Source organism: Microtus pennsylvanicus, chromosome 13, assembly GCF_037038515.1.
Source record: "Microtus pennsylvanicus isolate mMicPen1 chromosome 13, mMicPen1.hap1, whole genome shotgun sequence".
NCBI lineage: Eukaryota > Metazoa > Chordata > Mammalia > Rodentia > Cricetidae > Microtus > Microtus pennsylvanicus.
Genome location: NC_134591.1, coordinates 59,154,285 through 59,176,799, shown reverse-complemented (window position 1 = coordinate 59,176,799; position 22,515 = coordinate 59,154,285). Strand labels below are relative to the sequence as shown.

The window sequence follows — 22,515 nt, the reverse complement described above, 5'->3', positions numbered from 1 at the left end:
GGTGTGGACTTCTGCTGCAAGAGAGAGGAGGCAAGAAGGAAGGAGGGGGAAGAGAGGGGGAGGGGGGCAAGAAGGGAGGAAGGAGAGAGAGGGGAGGGGGAGAGGGAAAGAGAGGGGGAAGGAAGGAGAGAGAGAGAGAGAGAGAGAGAGAGAGAGAGAGAGAGAGAGAGAGAGCAGAGTTGGTCCTGGGGAATTCTGGAAGAATTTAAAGAGGGCAGGGCAACGATGAAAAGATGAGAGTGTAGAGATTCTTCTAGAGGATGCCAGGATTCTCACTCCGAAAGGACGAAATTCCTAGGTTTCTCAGCCTCCTGGGAGGCAGTCTTTGAGAGGCCCAGGACCTAGCCAATGACTACGCAGTCCACAGCTCCTCCCCTCCCCCCCATCCCTCCTGGCCAACAGGACGCGCCTGGGCTGCTCAACAGCCTCTGCCCTAAGTATGAGCTTCCCCAGAAACCCTTCCCTGATTCTGACATGAATTCTGATGCTTGCTGAACCTCAGCTGCTGGCTTCCAGGAGCGGTACTAGGGAGCCCTGAGGAGTCGCTGCTCAGGTAAAGGCCTCTATACTCAGATGTGCCCAGGACTCGGCACGCCTCGTAGGGAAAAGCATACCAACAGGGACGGGTTCTCTGGAGGAGGCTGGAGGGAGGTTGCCTGAATGAATGGGCCATCCCTGGTTCCTAGGGTGAAGGGAAGCCCTGCTCCCTCTGTTCTGGGCTCTTCCTCCTGCCCCCAGTGGGCAGAGGTGACAGAACCGGGGGCCTGGAGCTGAGTGGGAAAGAGGCTGAGCAGGGCGGAGCTGGGCTGCAGACCGAGCAGCAATGCCTGAGCCTGCAGAGCCCTGGGGTTAGGGCTAGGCTTCCCTGGGTGTTTCCTAAGTCTCTGCCAGCTCCACCCACCGGAGACGGGACTGGGCAGAGGAGCCAGTGACTCAAAGCAAGGCCACCATGTGGCCAAGTGGTGAGTGATGTAGACAGATGGCGTGAGGAGTTGAGACACCCCCAGACGCTCTCACCCCAGACCAATCCGGCAGAGAAAGGAGATGAATCGGAAGAGCAAGCAGTCCCCTAATACTTAAGGAAAGGACCCCAACTCAAAACTGGACAGTTTGCAGAGTGAACTTGGGCACCAGCCTGCCTAGCAGCGAGTCCTGACTCTGTTACTTACTAGCTAGGTAAGGCCAAGGAACTGCTCAACCTCTCTGACCTCCTCTAGGTAAGAAAAACACCATAGCCCTGGCCATGGAGGGAATAATACTGGTTTTTGCAAAATGCTTTGAGCAGTGCCCCTTACTGCATAAACACGATCTGAGTTGGCTGTGGCCACACCCTGCTTTGCAGCTGCCCCTTCAGCTCACATGGATCGTGACTTTCCACCCAGGCCAGTGTGTGTGACTCCCTCCTTTAGTCAAAACTTCTTAGAGTGTGCCCACTGTGCCTTGGCCTCGGTGGACCCCCATCATCTCCCCAAGAATCAGAAAGAGAGTGCTCCCTAGTGGAGAAGTAGGAACGCTTTGGTTCAAAAGATGAATTGGCTTCCGTGGGTCATTCACGCCAAGTTCACCAGCAGAACCCACCCAAACACCATTTTCCATGCTGGTGTTTGGACAAAGCTGTCCAACAAGCTGATCAAAGCTGTATCCGGATGAAAGGGGGCTCTGTGGTCAGAGGAGTTTGGGTAATGCTGCCTTGTTTCATCCCTCTGTGAGGGAGTCACAAAGTGAATTTATTAGCATGGGTGAGTAAAGGGACCTACTTAATTTTGCTGAACCCAGCTATTTGCCAAGTTGCCTTGAACACAGAATCGTTTTCTCTCGCAACGCCTGTTGTCTGCCTCTGGACCAGGGTGCCATGAAACAATAGTTGGCATTGGCCCATCTGCTTGCTCTGGAGAACCTCTGGTATAAAGAGCACCGTGGTTCCCTATTTTAATCTAAATTGTCCTGCCTTCAGGTAAGTGGCACCTAATTGCCTGGATATTTGCAGTTCCGTCCCCTAAACCAGCAAAGGACAGAGAGTAGGGTCCCCGGGGGGGATCTAAGGGGGACTATCCCAAGAATCAGGGACTCAGGATGACTGGTTCCTGGCCTCAGCACACACCCACTTTTATGAGCAGGCCTGCTCTGATTTAATAACCTATGCCGCCATGCCAGCTCTGCATCTAATAGTCACGAAACTTCATAAACGCCTCTAAACCTCAGTTTCTCTCAGCTGTAAAATGGGGGGTGATTATGGTACCCAGTGCTGTGATGACCCATTTCTGTGAAGTGCTCAGACTGAGCATTCCATAACGTGGGAAATTCACATTCTCGTTCCTCTGCAGGAGCAGCCCACCCTTGCGTCCATCATGAACTGGAGCATCTTTGAGGGGCTCCTAAGTGGGGTCAACAAGTACTCCACAGCCTTCGGTCGCATCTGGCTGTCCCTGGTCTTCGTCTTCCGAGTGCTGGTATACCTGGTGACAGTCGAGCGTGTGTGGGGTGAAGACCAGAAGGATTTTGACTGCAACACCAGGCAACCAGGCTGTACTAACGTCTGCTTCGATGAGTTCTTCCCTGTGTCTCATGTGCGACTCTGGGCTTTGCAGCTCATCCTGGTCACATGCCCCTCCCTGCTTGTGGTCATGCATGTGGCCTATCGCAAAGCTCGAGAGAAGAAGTACCAAGAAGAGGTAGGCATGGGACACCTTTACCTGTACCCTGGCAAGAAGCGGGGTGGACTCTGGTGGACGTACGTCTGCAGCCTGCTGTTCAAGGCCAGCATAGATGTTATTTTCCTCTACCTGTTCCACGCCTTCTACCCCAAATACACCCTCCCTTCTGTGGTCAAGTGCCACGCAGCACCGTGTCCCAACACAGTGGACTGCTTCATCTCGAAGCCCTCAGAGAAGAACATCTTCATCATCTTCATGCTGGTCACGGCCGTCATCTGCATCCTGCTTAACATTGTGGAGTTGGCCTACCTGGTGATAAAGCGGTGTTCTGAGTGCATGGCTTCGAAGCGAGCACTCGCTGCACACCCAGAACACGACCCAAGCTGGGTCAGCTCTCCAGGCAAACAGAAGGACCTCCTAGCAGGCGACCTCATCTTTCTGGGCTCAGACTCTCACCCACCGCTCTTACCAGACCGTCCCCGTGCCCATGTGAAGAAAACCATCCTATAAAGGGTCCCTAGGCTGGACTGGCAGGGTGGGCATGAACTGGAAGGTTCCAGTGTCTCTCATGGGTGTATCTGGTGGGGAGAAGAGCCGAGTTGGAGGCAGGTCAAAGGATGGACTCCCACAGCTTGGGATGCACCCGTCCCTCAGCTCTAGGCCACTTGTCCTGGCTGAGTGGCCTTCACTGAATTACCCCTCTATTTTGTACCTCAGTTTCCTTTTCTGTTAAATAAACACACTGAGTGCCACTTAACTGGGCTTCACAAGGGGGAGGAGTTTCATGAGGGCACAGATGAACAAATGCCTTCCACGTGTGTGGCCCAGGGTGAGAAATTAATAAAGATAAATGTGTTCACAGATTCAAGGCGCCCTTTGGTCTTGGCCTTCATGGAGTCGAGGGGTCATCCTCTCCTCCAGAAAAGGGGTCTCTAGCTTTTCCTGGGGACTGTTCCAAAGCTAACCTTTTGCCCAAGCTGGAAGCGTGGGCTGTGGGTGTCTATAGAGATGATGGAGTTTTGGCTCATGAAGAACTGCATGTTGCGATGCAATGCGCCTAGACTCTGGAGTCGGTGTGGCTGCTTCAGAACGCAGACAACTTCAGCTCCTCCTCAAAAGGAGCTATCAAATGCATAGCCTGTAGGGGGTCACTGTGAGCATCGACAAGCTCCTGGCAGTACCAGGGTTAGCCAGCCAAGAAAGGCCACATCCATGTGAATCATCGCTATTAGGAAGTGTTCAATAAATGCTTGTATGAAATGAGGCAGGGGCCCCTCCCTGGGTGCACACTAACCTTCACTGTCCCTGCGGGACACGAGCCCAAACCCTCCGCCCCCCCCCTCCCCACTGTAAGCGCCTGCTGGGTGGCACTCCGGCTTCCCCAGGGACATTTCCAACAGGCAGGCCTAGGACACAGAGGGCACACAACAAGCCTACATGCTTGGCCCCAAGCCAACAGCAGCGCTTCATGTCACCAACCTGCATTCCTTGTCTTCAGCAGGGCAGTAGGTGCCCTGGTCTAGAAAAGCCAGGTGGCTTGTCTAGTTTCCAAGACAGAGCAGCCTAAGATCCTGTCCCCAGATACAGCCCCAGCAGGGACAGGGATGCTCACAGTCCTGGGCTGAATCAAAGGTGTCCCTTTCCATAGAAACCAGCTGCTGAGGACCTCAGAACCAGTCGCCTGAGGGCTGGGCAAAAGAGAGAGTTGGGAGCCAGGGGACAGATAGGACAAGCTGAAAGGGGCAGGCACAGGATCCGTGACACTCGTACCATCCTGCCCCTGGACGATTTGACAACAGACTCTGCCTCCTCCATCACTATAGTCCCACCCACATACCTACCAACCCAGACGGGCTGGAGGAGCAAGGTGTGAGCCACAGGTGTTCGCTCTGCCTTGTGCCCAAGGAAGTCCTTCCGCCCAGCCTGCCTACCCACCCCAGCACTCTCTCTCGGCTCATTGGCTCAGAAAGCCCCACCCTGCTTGAAAATAAGGAACAAAAGCTGCCTCCAGGAGGCCCTCGGGCAGACAGACAAGCCGGCACCGGAGAGTGAGGACCCACGGGGACCCAAGAAGGGTGAGGATCATAGAGAATTGCAGACATCTGGGGGAAAGGTCCCAGGGAACCTAAGCCTGGAGACTTAGCTCCACAGAGGGGGCAGGAGAGGGCAGGGTTCCTGAGGGAACACTAGGAAGCCTCCACAGAGGGGAAGAAATGTTGTGCTATACTAAAGGGAGGCCAGAGGACTAGAGAAGAATCTAGAAGCGGTTGGGAAGAATGAGGCTGCAGTTGGGTTTAACAAGCATCCATTGAGAGTGCAGGAGACCAGCCAGAGAGCTGGGTCCCAGGAGGCAGATGTACAGCTTGGCTTCCAGCCGCTTGCAATCTACCAAGGAAGACATTTGACTGGGCCACTGGAGTACATGGGATGTACCCTGCAGGGGAAGACGGAGGGGGTTCAGCACGTGTCCCAGGGATACACGGCTGCAGAATCTAGGAGCTGAGTCAGGAATGGTGCAAGGAGGGCTTGAGATGGAGCATCCTAGGAACTTCATCCCGGGGGATGGCAAAGTTAGGGTACACAGAATATGCCTGTCTGAAAATAATGGGAGATGCTATTATCAGACAGCCACTAATTAGGCAGTCAGAGAAGAGGAGTGTACCTGGGAACAAAGATCAATGACAGGGCAAAGACCACACTAGGACCCAGCCCCTGTCTCCTCCCCATCTCTTACACACACACACACACAAACACACACACACCAATAAAATGGTTGGAATTCCAGAGGAACCCACTGTGACCCAGATTTCAAGACAATAAAAAAAAAAGATGAATAAGTAAGTGTGACCATCTGCTTTGCTCGGACACGGCAGGGAGGGAAAGATGCCAAGCCACAGAGAGTGCCGAAGAGCCCGTGTGTAGTCTGGGAAAGGATGCCGCTGAGAGATCTCAGAGCTACAAAGGAGTGAGGAGGGAGGAGGGAGGCTGTTCTGAGATATAGATCACAGAGCCAGAATGGGCATTCCCAACACAGGGCCCTGCCCGGGCTGGGTCTGGGTCTGGGAAAACTTCAACAGTTCTGACCACCAATAAAGGCCTTCCTTGCCCTCATCTAGTCCCCAGAGCTAATGGGAGAGCAGACAGTCCGATGCTAGACAGGGAGCCTCTATGGCTGAGACCTGGGAGGAAAGGGGCTGGCTGGCGTGTGCATGTGTGATGCTCATCATATCCCATGTGCTTGTTCGTTTGTAGAAGGAAAGAGACCCTGACTTTTGGAGTCTGAAGACCAGGGCTCAAGACCATCTGTGCTACTTGCTGCTGGGAGATCTTGGGCAGGTACCTGCCACCTCTTAGCCTTAAGACACTTTTGCCGTGACATGGGGACTGTGGCCATCCCTTCTCTGAGTCATTGCGAGTGAGGACATGATGGCCGAGTGGTTGCGGTGAAACAGGTTCTGGCTTTGGCATCACCTCTAAGGACTCCCATTCGCGTGTTCTCCCAGGCCTTGTGACTCCCAGGGCCAGAGAGGTTAGCATACTAGTGCACACACATCCACGTTAGACACCAAGGGCACAGCCAACATGAACTGGGGGTTTCTACAGGGACTCCTGAGCGGCGTGAACAAGTACTCCACCGCCCTAGGCCGCATCTGGCTGTCGGTGGTTTTTATCTTCCGAGTGCTGGTGTATGTGGTGGCCGCCGAGGAGGTGTGGGATGACGAACAAAAAGACTTTATTTGTAACACCAAGCAACCAGGCTGCCCCAACGTCTGCTATGACGAGTTCTTCCCGGTGTCCCACGTGCGTCTCTGGGCCCTGCAGCTCATTCTGGTCACCTGTCCTTCCCTGCTTGTAGTCATGCATGTGGCCTACCGGGAAGACCGGGAACGGAAGCACCGCCGCAAACATGGGCCCAACGCCCCAGCCCTGTACAGCAACCTGAACAAGAAGAGGGGTGGCCTGTGGTGGACATACCTGCTGAGTCTCATCTTCAAGGCTGCTGTGGACTCGGCTTTCCTATACATCTTCCACCGCATCTACAAGGACTATGACATGCCGCGGGTGGTGGCCTGCTCTGTGAATCCCTGCCCCCACACCGTGGACTGTTACATCTCCCGACCCACGGAGAAGAAGATCTTCACCTACTTCATGGTAGTCACGGCCGCCATCTGTATCCTACTCAACCTCAGTGAGGTTGCCTACCTGGTGGGCAAGAGATGCATGGAGGTCTTCCGCCCCCGGCGACGGAAAGCCTCTCGGAAGCACCATCTACCAGATACGTGCCCGCCATATGTGATATCCCAAGGAGGTCACCCACAAGACGATAACGCTGTCCTCACAAAGGTTGGGATGGCCACAGTGGATGCAGGTGTCTATCCGTGACTTGCAGGTAGGCTTAACTGATCACTACCTGTTCACTGAAGTCACCCAAGAAACTAGGCAAAGGGGGTGTAGTCTTCTGCAACAGGTCAGGTAGGAAATATGGCCTTGGGGGTTCTGGAAGTTCATCTAAGGACTAGTGGAAGATGGGAAACACCTTTGAGTTGTCCCTAAATCTTGAGCCTCCAGGGACTTGATGGCTGGTGGGGATTTTATATTTGTCAATTGAGTACTTCAACTCCTTAATAAATACAATGTTCTCAGTACTTTGAAGACAGGCTGTGTGTGATGGCTGGAGAGGTGTGGGGGTGATGTTTCAGGTGGGCCTCTTGGGGGAAGCCAAGCCACTAGGTGATCATCCAATCCCCAACCTCACACACCATACCACACACACACGCCCACCAGGACATGGAGAAAAACAGCAAAGACAGGGCCTATACCAGGGGCCTCACAGCTCTGAGGCAGAAAGACAGGGAGCAATGGAGACCCTGATCTGGTTCTCAGAGAGTGTAAGTACCTCCATACATTGTGACTCCCTAACCCTCCTCAATGCAGGTCCCATGTAGGGAGCATCTTGGAGGGTGGGAGAATGGTGCTGAGAGCAAAGGCAAGATGGAGTCTCCCCAGGGTCTAGAGGACATGCCCATCGATCCTCAGCCTTCCCTGAGTCACCTCATCCTCCCCTGCCCTGTAACCACACATACCTTGACAGTCCCTTAAACATGTCCTTATCGTGGACCTGCCTCTGAGTCTACAAGTTGCCCTTGGGAAACTCCCAGGGAAAACCCTTCATAATACAGCTAGCTCCTCATTGGCTTTGCCTTCCTCCCTTCCAGCTGCCCTCCTCACAGAGACCCTGTCCCCTTTATGTAGGGCACTGCCATTGTCAAGCTGTCCAAACCAGGAACTGGCCTAGGATCCTCACTTAGTCTCTCCCCTGCATCAGCTCCTCGTGGCCCACATCCCAGCACAGCACCACAGAGCCCTGATTCCAACCTCTCTGCCCTCCTGAGTTACCTCCTCTGTCACCCCACGACCTTCCATCAATCCTCCCACAGGGCCTCTCAGGTCTCCCCCCCTCACCTGGATAGAATGATTGATTACTCAGTCATGACTGCAACCACGCCATTCCTTCAGGTTTGACATTTCTTCCAGCACACCCACCCCTAACCCCATTGCCCCCAAGTTGGCTCTGCTGACCTCCCTATTCCTCCATGGCTTCCTCCCTCAGTTTATGACTGATAACATCTAGGTATTCGTGATGCTATGCTTGTGCCTCCAATCCTTACCATACGGATCCCTTTGCTTGGAATACCCGACCTGCCTCCTCTGCGAATGTCCTCAACCCAAGGACAGCCTTCACCACCACTTTGTAGGCCATAAAAGCTCAGGCCTCTCTCCTGTCATACTCTCTGGGATGGATTAGCTAATACCCATGAACGATACCCGGCAGTCTGTGAGCCCACGAAGGACAGGATGCTGAGTCACCAGGTCCTCTCAGCATTCAATAAATGTTTGTTAAATGAGTAAATTGGCTGTGAGCCTCATGGAGAAAAACCGTGTCTTGTTTATCTGAACCCCCTGTCACACCTAACCTGGGAAATCAGAAAAGTGGTTTTACCCTTGTTGGCTTCTTATGGTTGACTAAATCCAGTTTAAACATCCTGGTTAAAAGTAGGAAAAATCTCCAAGCCCACTGGATGGCCTCTATGCTTTATCCTGATTGGGAACAAGATCAAAGAGTCAAGCTCCCTGGAAGCAGAGCTACAGACAAGGATTTGGTACCTAAGATGGGCAGAGCAGGAAAACAAGGCAGGAAGGGCTGGGCTAAGTTGTCTAAGCAGCCAGGGCCCTAGAGCTTGCCAAATTTGTAAGAGGGGGTCATAAATGCCACCACAGAGTGGTCCCCTTGGATACACAGTACTGGTCCTTTGAACTCTCCTACAAGCCACTGGTTTGACCCCACTCTGGAACTAGCAGGAAGCTTTGGTTCAGTCAACATCTCTTCTCCGGGAGCTGCTAACTTGGAAGATAGGGATCGGTGTTGGGACACCACCACCTCCTGGGTGGCTGACTCTAGGACACAGGGGTGGCTCTAACCATCATCAGCCCAGAACTGTAACCACCCAGCCCAGGCACCCTCAATAGAATCAGATGGCCCTACACTGTTGAGACCAAGACAGCTGCCAAGTCCAGACCAGAGCACAATACCCCTGAAAGGCTAGAAGCCCACTCCAGGAGTTGCTGTCAGGTTCGGCATGTTGTGAACTCACCCTGTGACCTGACCATTCCCATAATTCCCTCACATTCCAGAGATCTCCTGAAACACTAGCCAGATGGAGAGCAACTATTGTCTGACCAGCCAAAGACTCCAGAGGTGATGGAGATGATCCTGGAGGTACTCCCTGGCCACTTGGATGTCTCATCCTGTGTCCCCCACATTCTCAAGCACCCCCTACCATTCTTGCCTCCACTCAAAACTCTACCTACTTGAGAAATCCCCATGTTTCCCTTCTGTCTTCTTACCCACTCTTTCCTGTTCCCAATGCTGCTACGCCCTTCTCATTCATTCAAGACTGAGCCCGTGTCCAGAGATCTTCTCTTCCTAGCCCTTGTCAATGACCCGGGGCCTCATGGGCCACTTGTGCTTCACCCTACCCTCTTCATCCCTTGACTTCCTTGTCCTCTGAGACACTCAGCTTCCCACTCAGAAGATGCCAGACCTTGGCATCACCCACAGGGGCTCCACCCTTAGGACCTCCTCTTGGATTCAAGTCTACAGATATAGATGGCTTAGATTTATGTCAAATCTCCACGCTGGGTTTTGGGAAGAATCAAACCTCCTCCCTGGGTTCACACAGCTTACATCCTAGAGGGAAAAGATGACGACCAAACGCCTAGTTACCTGGGGAAGCATCAGGTGCTGGGAGGCAGAAGAGGAGGGCCTGGCATGCAGGCACCTAGGAAAGACCTCCCTGGGTCTTGGAGACCCATAATGGCACTTGGAGAAAGTGAGGGTTTTGCCAAGTGCTGGAGAATTGGACTTTGGATAGAGAGAGATAGCACTTGTGAATCAACAGAGGGCAAATCCGAGGGTCGGAAAAAACCCAGGATGGCTGAGTCAGCTGAGGGGCTAGGTGTTTGGCATGCAGCTGAGACGGACCAGGAAAGATCATGTAATGCGTGCTTTGTAAATCCCTGCTAGTGATCTTGGACTTCATCCTAAAAGCAAGAACAAGTCCTGGAAAGATTTATCTCGGGGGTGACGCCTGTGGTTGCAGCGTGGAGCGACTGAGGCAGGGCTACCAATTTGGAGTGTGATGCAATGGTCTGAGAAACCACAACGAAGCGAACTGGGCAGGGTGTGCTCCGTGGGCATGGAAGAAAATAACTGGGCTTTACAAGATAGAATCAGAGAGATCTGCTGATTTGCTTGGGTGTGGGGACCGAGCACGGAGAAGAACCGAAGTGACACTCAGTCTCTGAAGGGCAATGTCATTGGTGATTCTGGAGCCCCTGTAGATGTGCAGGTTTGATGGAGCAGAGATGACTTCCTTTTCAGACATGTTAAGTCTGAGATACAAATAAGAAAGCTGGATATTCCCCATCCTTCCTGGGCGACCGTGACCCCACCCCTAACTCCTCGTCTTTCTCTGTCCTGGAGTAGCTGCTATGGTCCTTGGTGTCTTCACAGCTAAAACATCTGACCCCTCAGTTCTTTGACTCCTTGCTTCCAACAAGCTTTTCCCTCCCACCAAACCTTACCTATCCTTACCTCCCACGCCTTGTCTGGACCAAGATCAGCCTTATCCTGTCTTACTAACTCGCTCAGCCTGGCCCTCACTAGAGCAATCCCTCTTCACTGCCCATCGTCCCTCCTCACGGTCTCCCTCCTCTCAGTTCCAGCTTGGACTCGCCCGCCCGGCTCTTATACTCACTGCTGCCTAGGAACTCCCCACCCCTTGCTTTTGCATATGTCTCTCTCACACTTTACCTGGTGAGATCTTATCCAAGAGACAGCTGTTGCTGGGCCCTCGGAAGAATCACGCAGCTGGACCAGCTGATCTCAGCCTAAACACCTGACGGTGAAGCTCACGTCGGGTACCCAGCATTTCTATGCAATCCTACACTTTCCTGAAACTGTAGCCCAACCCTCCAAGGCTACTAGAATATTCCTTTTCTTTTCTCACCCTCCGACCCTCATTCTCACAATCCTAGAGCTTGACTGACAGACAGACATCCCATGTCCCTGAGGAGCAAAAACAGGAAGCAAATTCCAGATCGTCCTAACACGTCTATCATCTCCTTAGTATGCGTGTCCAGTTCCTCTGCCTTCTCCTCTGCAATGTGGAGGAAGCATCCCTGTGTCTGGCACGCCTTTTCCAGCCGACTGGCAGACCCCATCACCAAATCTCTACTCCAGACTCTCTTTCTCTCTCTCTCTTTCACAAATCCCCTTTCTGAAAATGTTATAACTCTCTCTCAACACCGCCTCCTCCAGTTAGCTACCATTGATGCAAAGCAAAGTCTTCTAAGAGCTTTATGTGTTTGCCTCCTCTTCCCCATCCCAGGGGTCCCCAATATGCCAAGTCCAGGGGTCAGTCTTCCCATCCCATCTCACTCCCTCGCAGTGTCTGGCCATTGAGAGTCCCCTCTCTAAACTCTGTCTTCTGTTGGTCTCTGTGCATCACCCTCCCCTAGCTCCCACCTCACACAGGAGTCTTTGTCACCTCTGGAGGTTCTTCTCTAGTCTCTAAGTCTCTAAACGTAAGATGCCCAGGGCCTAGTTCTCTGTGTTCTTTCCTCCTCTGCACACCCTTTCCCCCTCACTTATGTCACTCAGGACCACAAATAAAATCATCTATATCCCGCTGACTTGTGTGTTCACCGCCAACATCCATGAAGGACACATGTGCACGTCCAACTTCCTGAAAACAGCCTCACATTCTCCTCATCCTGCCCTTGGTGGAAGATGACCTCCCCACCCAGTCACCTACCCAGTCAAAAACTCAAGCCCAGGAAGATGGCTTACTTGGTATGAGTGCTTTTTGTGCAGGTATTAGAACTGAATTCAAACCCCAGCACCCACGTTACAATCTGGGCCTGGCTTCTGATGCCCATAACTCCAAGATTGGAGAATGAGGAAGGAGGAGGATTGTTGGTACTTGCAGGCCACCCACCAGCCTAGCCCTGGATTTAATGAGAGACCCTGTCTCAGATGAATTACGTGGAACATGACACAGGAAGTCATCCTTTGGCCTCCACACATGCATGCATAAGTGCACACACACACACCATATACACAAGTACCACCATACATAGAACCACGCACACACACATCCACAGAAGAAGGGGGAAATTACCTAGGAGCCTCTTTCTTCAGAATCACACCCACACCATTGGCAAGTCATGTTGGAAGTAATTCCAAAATATATTCAAAGCCCAAACACTTCTTTATATCTCAAAGCCTTTCAATCCCAGGCCAAGACACCTAGTCTTGACATCTGGACGCTTGTAGCAACTGGTCTCCCTGCCTCCCTTCTTATTCTTTCGGACAGTGACCCAAAAGATTTTCTAACCTGAGTCAAGTCTAATTTACCCACTCTTCCTTTTTTTTTTTTTTTTTTTTTTTTGGTTTATCGAGACAGGGTTTCTCTGTAGCTTTTGGTGCCTGTCCTGGAACTAGATCTTATAGACCAGGCTGGCCTCGAACTCCCAGAGATCCACCTGCCTCTGCCTCCCGAGTGCTGGGATTAAAGGCGTGCACCACCACCGCCCAGTTTACCCACTCTTCTGATTAAAATTACACCTAAGGATGTAGCTCTGTTGGTAGAGTGCTTGCCTAGATCCAATCCCCACCACCTTACAAAACTGGGCGTGGTTCCAAATAACTGTGATGTCATTCAGGGATATAAAAGGATCAGAAGTTCAAGACCACCCTATCTCAAAACAACGACAACAACCAAAACTTTCATTAAAGCTGTCTTCCAGCAGCTTCCCATTGTGGCCAAAACAATTAAAGCACATCAAACTCTGCCATAGTCCACAGGGCCCTTAGATGGGGCCTGGACCGCTCTCTGGGCCTTTTCTCTCCTCCAGCCCTCCCCTCCGGCCACCCCCTATCCTCACCACCTCGGGATCTTTGTTCCTGCTTTGTCTGGCCACTCCCTTCTTCTAGAACATCACACGTCTGTCTCCTCAGCACCGCTCACATAGCCCCGTTCCAGGAGTCTCTCTCACACCCTCCCCAGAAGCACACACCATGGGTCACTCTCACAGATGGGTTTCTTCTGCCTTCCTCATAGCACTTAGCTGGCTTTGGAAAAATCTCTGTTCTGACGGTGTCTCTACACCTGCCTGGGCTCTGCTGAAGCAACCCCCACAGGCTGAAGGAGGCCTTATAGGCTCTTGCCCTTCAGCCCACCTTGATCTCTAGTTGTCGGCCATGGTATCAGCCTTCTCGGTTTCTCCACTCTCACATTTTCTATCCCTCTCCCTGTGTTTACATTCTATTTCTCAGAAGTAAAACCCTTTTTGCCACTGCCCCCAAGCCTCCAGACTACCCTGCCTTCCTTCATCCCTTTCCTGAGTACGGGGAATAGGTGGGCCTGCACCTTCTAATTGTCCAAGCTGCGTAGGTCCATTTCTCTGGACTGTTTGACCCCTATCTCTCTGCCCATTCAAGAGTTCTCAGATCCTTCCCACCTCACAAAAAAAAATAAAAAATAAAAAAGCAGGCCCTCCCTTGACCCCATGTCCCCTGCAGCTACCTCCCTACCTTTTCTGGCTTTCACAACCGTTCATCCTTCCGCACCTCCCACTCCCTCCCCTACTATCTGTGATCTGTCTCTGCTCCATCACGCCTCGCAACCTCCCTGCCCATGCCAGTCTCGCCGACTCTTTGTCGTTCAGCCCAGTGGAAGCTCTGCAGGCCCTGTCTTGCATGACAGAGCATTCAAGGATATGGGGCCTTGCTTCTGGAAATTCTTGTTCATGCCATGGGTTCTCTCTTTGTTCTATCCACCCAGCCCTGTTCCTGTCCCTTTAAACTGGGGTTTTAAAGGTCACAGCTAGCCAAGTATCCTGGCCCCTTATGTTCAAATGAAACCAATCCGATTTCAGTCATGTTTTCGATGGTGTTAAAGAAAAGCATGTAATGGCAAGACTTAGGAGATGGCTGAAAAGCTACTGTGTGTTGAAAAGCCTCATGCAAAATCTCCCGGGTAACAAGAAAAGGTGAGAGCCAAGAGTCTTAGAGTAGTAGAGGCCAGCAGCATGCAGAAGAGAGATCCTAGACACTCTCCAGACTTGACTCCGATACCACTGTAACCTCGAGGTACCCTGCCCTCCCAGTACCCCCACAAACCAATAAATTCTCCTTCATGCAAAACACATCTAAGTTGTATCTGTCATTTGTGATGGAGAGTCTTGACTTAGGGGCTAGAAGGATGGCTCAGCGACTAAGAGCACCACTTGCTGCTCTTGCAGAGAACCTGACTTCAGCTCCCAGCACCCACATCAGACAGCTCACAATCCCCTGCAGCTCCGGCTCAAGGGCAGCTGATGCCCCTTTCTGCCCTCTGCAGGCACCTACATACACATGCTCGCTCTCTCTCTCTCTCTCTCTCTCTCTCTCTTTCTCTCTCTTTCTCTCTCTCTCTTTCTCTCTCTTTCTCTCTCTTTCTCTCTCTTTCTCTCTCTCTCTATCTCTCTGTCACACACACACACACATCAGCAAATGAATAAATACTAAATCAATGTTTTTAAGTCCTGACTGGGGCTGGGAATTGTAGCTCAGTTGGTAAAGTACTTGCCCAGCATGCCCAGAGCCCTGAGTTCAATCCTCACCATCAAATAAACCCAGCTTTGTTCGAGACAACTGTAATCTCAGCTCTTAGGAGAAGATGGAGGAGAGAAAATTAGGGTTTAAGGTCATTCTTAATTACATATCACGTTCAAGGCCACCCTGGGATATAGAAGACCCTGTAACGAAAAGGCGGTTGGAGAGACAGCTCATTAAGACAGCTTGTTTGAGGTTGGGCCCCACATAAACCCAGGTATGAAGTAATGGGCCACTAAATAAAACCCTCAATGCCAAACGTGGGGTGTTTGCATAGGAGTTATTGGTCAGGAAGAACCCCAAAGCCTCCAAAACAATACAGACTCTTCCCATTGCTCCTGGCTGCCCACTAGAGCAATGGTTCATGGCTGATTTGGCAAGGCCCTATTTCTGAAGATATGTAAGGTGAGAGATACAGAGGGATCAAGTTGGGATTGAGCTGGAAGCTTCCAGCTGCTAGCTCGCTTGCACAATGTCTGGTGGTACTCTGTGCAGTGTCGGGGATAAAAGCACCTACAGTCTAATGAAGCTGTGAGACTCCATGAGATACACCAACCCGCCAAGCAAGCTGTGCCCACTGGTGCCACAGTCAAATGAGGTTGTACTTAAGGCCCACTCCACAGAAACCAGTAAACCCAGTCAAAAGTCCATGACTGAAAATGGCTCAGGTCTAGGAAGGAACCTGCCACTTCAACCTAGCAGAAATTACCATAGTATCAGACCATCTTCTTAGTATCTATGATGATGCCCACAACAAAGGCTGGGGGCTCAGCTCTACTCAGAGAAGCCTGTCTGTGTACTGAGCGGAGGTGAATGCAGTAACCCCATGGCTGCACAAGATGCTGAGAGAATGAGGGTTGGTGGAGGGCTCCCTCCTAAACGAGACATTTAAAGCATCCCCATAAGGCCCAGCAAGCGCTTCGGGAGAGAGACAAGAGAGTGTACGAGCTGGAAAACAGGAAGAAAGACCGCAAACTTCCACCTTCTAAGCATGATGCAGCTATGACAACAGTGACAGCCGTGCCTACGGGCCTGTGACCCACACAAATCAGGCCCACTCAGCAGTCAGCCGTGACTGGGGAGGGGCCCACAGATCACTACCATTTATTGATCTGTATGCTCCATTGATCTATTTAAGAGAGGGGGAGACATGGTATCTAATCCTGTACCCACTGCTGAGCCCTTCGGGTCTAAAGAACAGTTCCCAATCTGTGGGTGCACAGTTGATCCTAATCAAACTCTGTGGGACACAAATAACACAAAACGTCATGAATATGAAAAGGATATTTGTAGGGAGAAGGAGGGCTCGCAGGAGTAGGGGAAGACAGGAGAAGATATGAGATGAGAATAAGAACACATTACATACATGTTTGTATGTTTATGTGTACAAGTATACATGAAATTAAGACAAAAATTATTAATGCAAACAATACTTTTAAAAAGATAGGCATGGGCCCGGAGAGATGGCTCTGTGGATAAGACCACAGGCTGCTCTTCCCAAAGACCTGAGCTCAGTTCCCAGCGCCCATGTTGGGCCTCCCGTAACCACCTGTTAGTTACTCCAGCTGCAGAGGGACCCATCACCTGTGGTCTCTACACACTGCATTCAAGTGCTCAAGCCCACCCACAGTTACACACAGAATTAAAATAAAATGGAATCTTTTTACTATTATTAAAAACCAGACATGACCAGGCGCACACTTGTAGCCCCAGGGTTGCGATGGCCACCAGCCTAGCTCCGGGTTGAGAAGAAGCCCTATCTCAAGGGACAGAGACAGAGAACAGAAAAACTGACAGATATCCTCAGGTGGCCTCGCCACGCACACAGAAGGCCACACACACCTTCATACAGACACACAGCTGCCGTGGGCCGTGCCAGGGGAGCAGCGAGTTGCAGTTGACGTTCCAGGCGTCAGCCCAGCAGAAGGGAATCCTCTGATGGGCCAAGCTCATTCAGGCAAGGCCACGGGCCTGCAGACCCTGGAACGTCTTTTGCTTCTGCTGTGCCTTTACATGTTTGCTGTAGTTCTCTTTCTCTGGTACCCAGCATGGGGTGAGTGGATGTGGGGAGTTCCACTGCCTGTGATATAGTGTGTTTATCTCCTGGAAACATCCATTCTACTGGGCATTTTAACCTATAGATTGTCAAGAAGATGATCTCTCCCTAAGCTGTACTGTCTAATTTGATTTTTTAAAAAAAGTTTTGATGAATAGAAATAAATACAAGGATGTGCTTCACACTCAGGGCCTGTGAGCTCCACCTAAGGAGCTGCATGGATTGCAGTTCAAGTGAATTATGAACAGCTGAGTCCCAGTAGCCCAGCTAGTTTAAATTCGTTTAACGTTAATGTCGGGAAATGTGTTCACAGGTCTCTGAGTGCGTCACGGTTAAAACAAAGCTTTGAAAATAACAAAGTTAAACTAGGATGATTTTGTTAAATAACTTTGAGGTGGAAAAACCCAAGAAGGCAATCTAAAGTTTCAGAGAGGCCCATAGCCGAATGAGGAACTCATTAAGGTCAGGGAACAAGAACAAAGCGGCCCAATTATTACTGGCTGACGTACTCTCCTTGCTAAGTTTGGTTGGTGACCAAAGGTGATGATTAATTCCTTATACCCATTTCTGCCCTCAGTCTCCTGATATTAAAAAAACACACTATTAATGAATGGATATGGACCCTAAAGATTTAAAGTAGAGCTGATAGATTCTTTTCATATACGAAAGTTTAGGTTTGTGATTTTTTTAAAATTCCTTATGAGATTCCCTTTTAAGATCAGTAATAAAGTGATTGGTCCTTTCTCTGTAACTGCAAGATGCAGCCTGCCAGTAAAAGACCTGACAAGAGCACCTTGCTTGCCCACACAGTTATTCTGTAACAAGTTGCTTGGGTATGAATGCATGTAGCTTCTTGGGATAATGTGTCTTTTACCTGTAATACATACAATGTTTACTCACGCGAGGAAGACGGAAAACATGTCTTTCCCTATAATCATTCGCTTGAGAAATGAGATGCAGCTGTTTTGATTCTTGTACTGCCTGGAAGAGTCTGTTAGAGTGCAAAAGCTATAAAACAGCATGAGAGGATGGAGAGAATAAGAGAGAGAGTAAAGAAGAAAACCATCGAGAGAGTTCAGTGAGCGCCTTTTTCCCTAACCCCCTCAGATAGAAAAATCTAGCTTAGCAGACTCCGTGGATTCCTACCAAAGCCCTGTGCTGCTGAAGGCTGGTCCCCCAGAGAGTGGTACACAGACACACAGACACAGACTTACACACACAGACACACACAGAGAGACACACACACAGACACACACAGAGAGACACACATACACAGACACACACACACAGAGAGACACACACAGAGAGAGACACACAGAGACACACATACACAGACACACACACAGACACACACACACAGACACACACAGAGAGACACACAGACACACACACAGACACACACAGAGAGACACACAGAGAGACACACATACAAAGACACACAGACATATACACACATAGACACACACAAAGGCACACATACACAGACACACATACACAGACATACACACACAGACACACACACAGAGACACACAGACACACACACAAAGACACACAGACATACACACACATAGACACACATACACAGACACACACACACAGACACACACACAGGCACACACACACAGACAGACAGACACACACACACACACATATACATGCTAGTACCCAGCCTTCTTTCTGTGACCTCACTCATCCTTCTCCACCACTTGTCCTGCATCTCCACAGCCCCCCAGCAGGGAAAGGCTCTGTCCCTGGTCCCTGGCTAATGTTGTCCTCTCCTTCAAGCTTGATTTCCTTGACAGTCGTCAGGACACTTGACTCTCAAAACTATATTTTGAATTTTTTACTATGATAGAGTATACATCATATTAAAACCACCTTCTTGGCTATTTTAGCATAGCATGCAGCTCCATTAGTTAGGCTCCCAATGCTGTGCAGCCATCACCACTATTTCATTCCAGAACATTTTCATCATCCCTAGCAGAAACTGTACCCATTAAGCACTAAGCCTCATTCGCCCCTCAGCCCATCCACTGGTCACCTCTAATCTAGTACCTGTGTCTACAGGTTTGCCTACACTTGACATTTCCTAAAAGTAGGGCCATACAGTACGTGCCCTTTGACAGGTCCATTTGACTTAGGGCCTAAGTCTTAGGCAAGGCCTTCACAATTCCTCCACACTGTAGCCCATAGCAAACCCTGCTCCCTTGGTACTGATGCAGCAGTGGTTGGTCAGATCTGGAATCCCAGCCCTCAAAAGAGACTGGGGTAAGACTGCTACCCTCTGACCCAGATCAGCCTGGGTTACACAATGAGATTCAGTCTTTAAAAATCCATTGCCTGTTTATACCCAATTTTGTTTCTTTACCCATTCACCCTTTGGCAGACATTTGGGTCGTGTTCACTGTTTGGCTACCATGAGCGGCATTGCTGTGGAGATTCCCATACAAGGGTTGGTTTGCATCCCTGGGTTCCATCCTCTGGGGCATACACCTAGGAGAGAATCTGCTGGATCCTGTGGGAAGCCTGTTTACCTTTGGAGGAGCTGCCAAACTGTCTTCCGCAAGCACCGCACCCTTTTAGATTTCCATCAGCAATGCAGGAGGGTTCTAATCCTCCATTTTCCCACCCAGAGGCCTGGTCCACCTCTGCAATTGTCTCTGAATGTTCCCACACAGGTGTCCTGCAGGGAGCCCGGACCTAGCAACAGCAAAGGAAGATTTGGCTATGTTGAAAACAGTCTTGAGCCAAATCCCATGCCTGATGGGGGCGGCTGGGGATTAGGGTGACTGGGGTGCGTGTAGGATTGGGATGAAGTGCCTATTGTGTGCTTACATCCTTATACAAAGGGATCTTTTCAAGGCTACATCAGAACATCCCAGTACCCGTTCAAAGCCACTGTATCAAGCCTGGCCTTTGCATGCTTGAGCAACACATGCCCTTACGGGTCAAGGCATCTCCCCAGCCTCCAACACTACACAGTTGTTCTTTTAATACAAGCATGTTCTATATCCTGGCTGAATTTCGAATTTAGTTTGATGTCTTGATTTTTACCTGTTTTTGCTTTTTTTTTTTTGAAGGAGGTGGGTTGTTTTGTTTTTGTTTTTGCTTCTAAGTCTGGCAATCTTAATACATAAAGGGTTGAGCCAGACATCATGGCACAGTGGGATTTTTAATCCCAGTACTTGGAAGACAGATGCATGCGGATCTCTGTGAATTTAAGGCCAATCTAGTCTACATAGAGAATTCCTGGACAGCAAGAGCTACATAGTGAGACCCTGTGTCAGAGTTCAAAAGAAAAAAGGAAAGAGGGGGGGAAGGGAGGGAAAGGAGGAGGGAGGAAGGAAGGGGAAAGAGAAGGGAGGGAGAGAGAGAGGGAGGGAGGGAGGGAGGATGAGTTTAACTTGGGAGGGTGAATTTGAGATTCCTAAGCATCCCTGGGGAATAGATGACTAACATCTGGGTTCATGGGCACAAGGTTCAGAGAAACAGTCTGGGCTGGGGTAAGAATCAGAAGTTGTCAACCTATATCTGATGTTTCTATTCTTTTTTTTTTTTTTGGTTTTTCAAGACAGGGTTTCTTTGTGGTTTTGGAGCCTGTCCTGGAACTAGCTCTTGTAGACCAGGCTGGTCTCGAACTCACAGAGATCCGCCTGCCTCTGCCTCCCGAGTGCTGGGATTAAAGGCGTGCGCCACCACCGCCCGGCTTGATGTTTCTATTCTTACCTTAACATGAAGTCTTGTATATTGCCCAGGCTGGGCTTAAAATCTAAATCCTCCTGCTTCCACCTCCAAAGAGCCAGGAAATAGACACCATACCTCCTGACTTGACTTTCAGATTTGGTGTGAGTGTGTGGGCAGGTGAGTGGGTGCACACACACTTGTGGAGGCCAGAGGTCAACCTCGGGTGTCATTGCTCAGGACACTGACCGCCTTGTGTTTTGAGACACGGTCTATCACTGTCGTGGAACTCACTACTTTAACTAGGCTGGCTGGCAAGCCAGCAAGCCCCAGGGAGGCCCCAGTTTCTGTCTCCACAGGGTTGAGAGTACAAATCTGCATCACCACATCTGGGCTTTGTTATGGTCGCCATATCGTCAGCATCATCATTACCATCCTTATGCTCTGTGTAGGCATGTGCGTGCGTGCGCATGCGTGAGTGCGAGCGAATGAAAGAGAGAGAGACAGAGACAGAGAGAGAATGTGAGTGCAGGCGCCTGTGTGATATGGAAGTCAGGGACAGCTTTCAGGAACCGGGTCCCGCAAGGTCGCTTGTTCCTGCTGCACTGGTACTCCAGGTGAACTAACCTTCAGCTTCTGGGTGTTCATGCCGTCTTCACCTCCCATCTTGCCGTGCGAGTTTTAGAGTTACACCACCATGTTTTGACATAGCTTCTTGAGGCTGAACTCGGGCTGTCAAGCTTATGCGTCAAGTGCTTTTACTACTGACCCATCTTCCTGGCCCCACACCCAGCTTTCTTCCATGAGTTCTAGAAATCAAACTCTGGTCCTCCTACTTGCAGAGCCAGCAGCATAGCGATGGAGCCGTCTCCTCAACCCGACTGTTCATATTTCAACCCCTGATGCAGGATGGTTTCACCGAGCAAGTGGGAGGTTAGAGAAAATTAGGAGCCTGGGGACTGACCCTAAGGCACCTCAATGCCTCAGAGACAGCTGCGGTGACCACAAAGGAGGTGGAGAAAGAGTCCAGACAAGAAGGAAAAAGTCAGAGGAGTGTGACATCCCAGAGGCAAGTGAGCCCAGTGATTCAAGGAGAAAGGAGCCAACTTCCCTCAGTGCTTCAGGGAGGGAGTTCCTGCCATGGGGTTTATTATAAGGACCTGGACAAAAACTGTTTGGATATAATGTGGGGACAATATCCTGACTAAGATACCTTTAAGGGGGAATAAGGCAATTTTCTTTATTCTTTTAGCCTTACTGCATAATATTGTATTATACCTTTTTATTTTATTTTTTGAGACAGAGTCCAACTATAGGAGGTCCTTCTGTTTCTGTGTTGCTTTCTTTGGTTAATGAATAAAGAAACTGCTTTGGCCCAGTTGGTAGGGCAGAACTTAGGTAGGCGGGGAAGACAGAACTGAATTCTGGGAGGAAGAAAGGCGGAGTCAGGGAGAGCCACCATGGAGCCGACGCCAGAGTAAGACATGCCAAATTTTACCCGGTAAGCCACTGCCACGTGGTGATACACAGATGAATAGAAATGGGTAAAATTAAGATGTAAGAATTAGCCAATCAGAAACTATAACTGGTGAGCCAAGCAGTGATTTAATTAATACAGTTTCTGTGTGGTTATTTCGGGGCTAAGCTAGCTGGGTGACCGGGACAAACAAGTGGCCCACTCCCTACAACAACCCAGGCTTTCCTGGAACTGGCCATGTAACCCAGCTGCTCTCCAGCCTTGGTTTCCCATATGCAAGGACATGAGCCATAACACCTGCAAGAATTTTTCCATAAAAGGGTGAAACGAAGTCAAGCAAATGCTCAAAGAATTACAATCAATGAAGATATGTTCTTTTTATCTTATTTGTCTGTGTGTGCATGCATGTGCACATGAGTGTGTGTG

The 22,515-nt window shown here is 50.3% G+C and overlaps 2 protein-coding genes across 2 annotated transcripts; both read left to right on the top strand.

The window, feature by feature from the left end:
• The first annotated feature begins 391 nt into the window (after positions 1 to 391).
• On the top strand, positions 392 to 3,517 carry Gjb5 (gap junction protein beta 5). Its single transcript, XM_075945037.1, has 2 exons — positions 392 to 553; positions 2,325 to 3,517. The coding sequence occupies exon 2, from the start codon at positions 2,349 to 2,351 to the stop codon at positions 3,162 to 3,164; it is 816 nt and encodes a 271-aa protein (XP_075801152.1). The 5' UTR covers positions 392 to 553; positions 2,325 to 2,348; the 3' UTR covers positions 3,165 to 3,517.
• Positions 3,518 to 4,670: 1,153 nt separating this feature from the next.
• On the top strand, positions 4,671 to 7,290 carry Gjb4 (gap junction protein beta 4). Its single transcript, XM_075945225.1, has 2 exons — positions 4,671 to 4,729; positions 5,907 to 7,290. The coding sequence occupies exon 2, from the start codon at positions 6,237 to 6,239 to the stop codon at positions 7,035 to 7,037; it is 801 nt and encodes a 266-aa protein (XP_075801340.1). The 5' UTR covers positions 4,671 to 4,729; positions 5,907 to 6,236; the 3' UTR covers positions 7,038 to 7,290.
• The last annotated feature ends 15,225 nt before the right edge of the window (positions 7,291 to 22,515 follow it).

Coding starts and splice junctions, on each gene's coding strand:
- Gjb5 (XM_075945037.1), top strand. CDS start 2,349: ATGAACTGGAGCATCTTTGAGGGGCTCCTAAGTGGGGTCAACAAGTAC.
- Gjb4 (XM_075945225.1), top strand. CDS start 6,237: ATGAACTGGGGGTTTCTACAGGGACTCCTGAGCGGCGTGAACAAGTAC.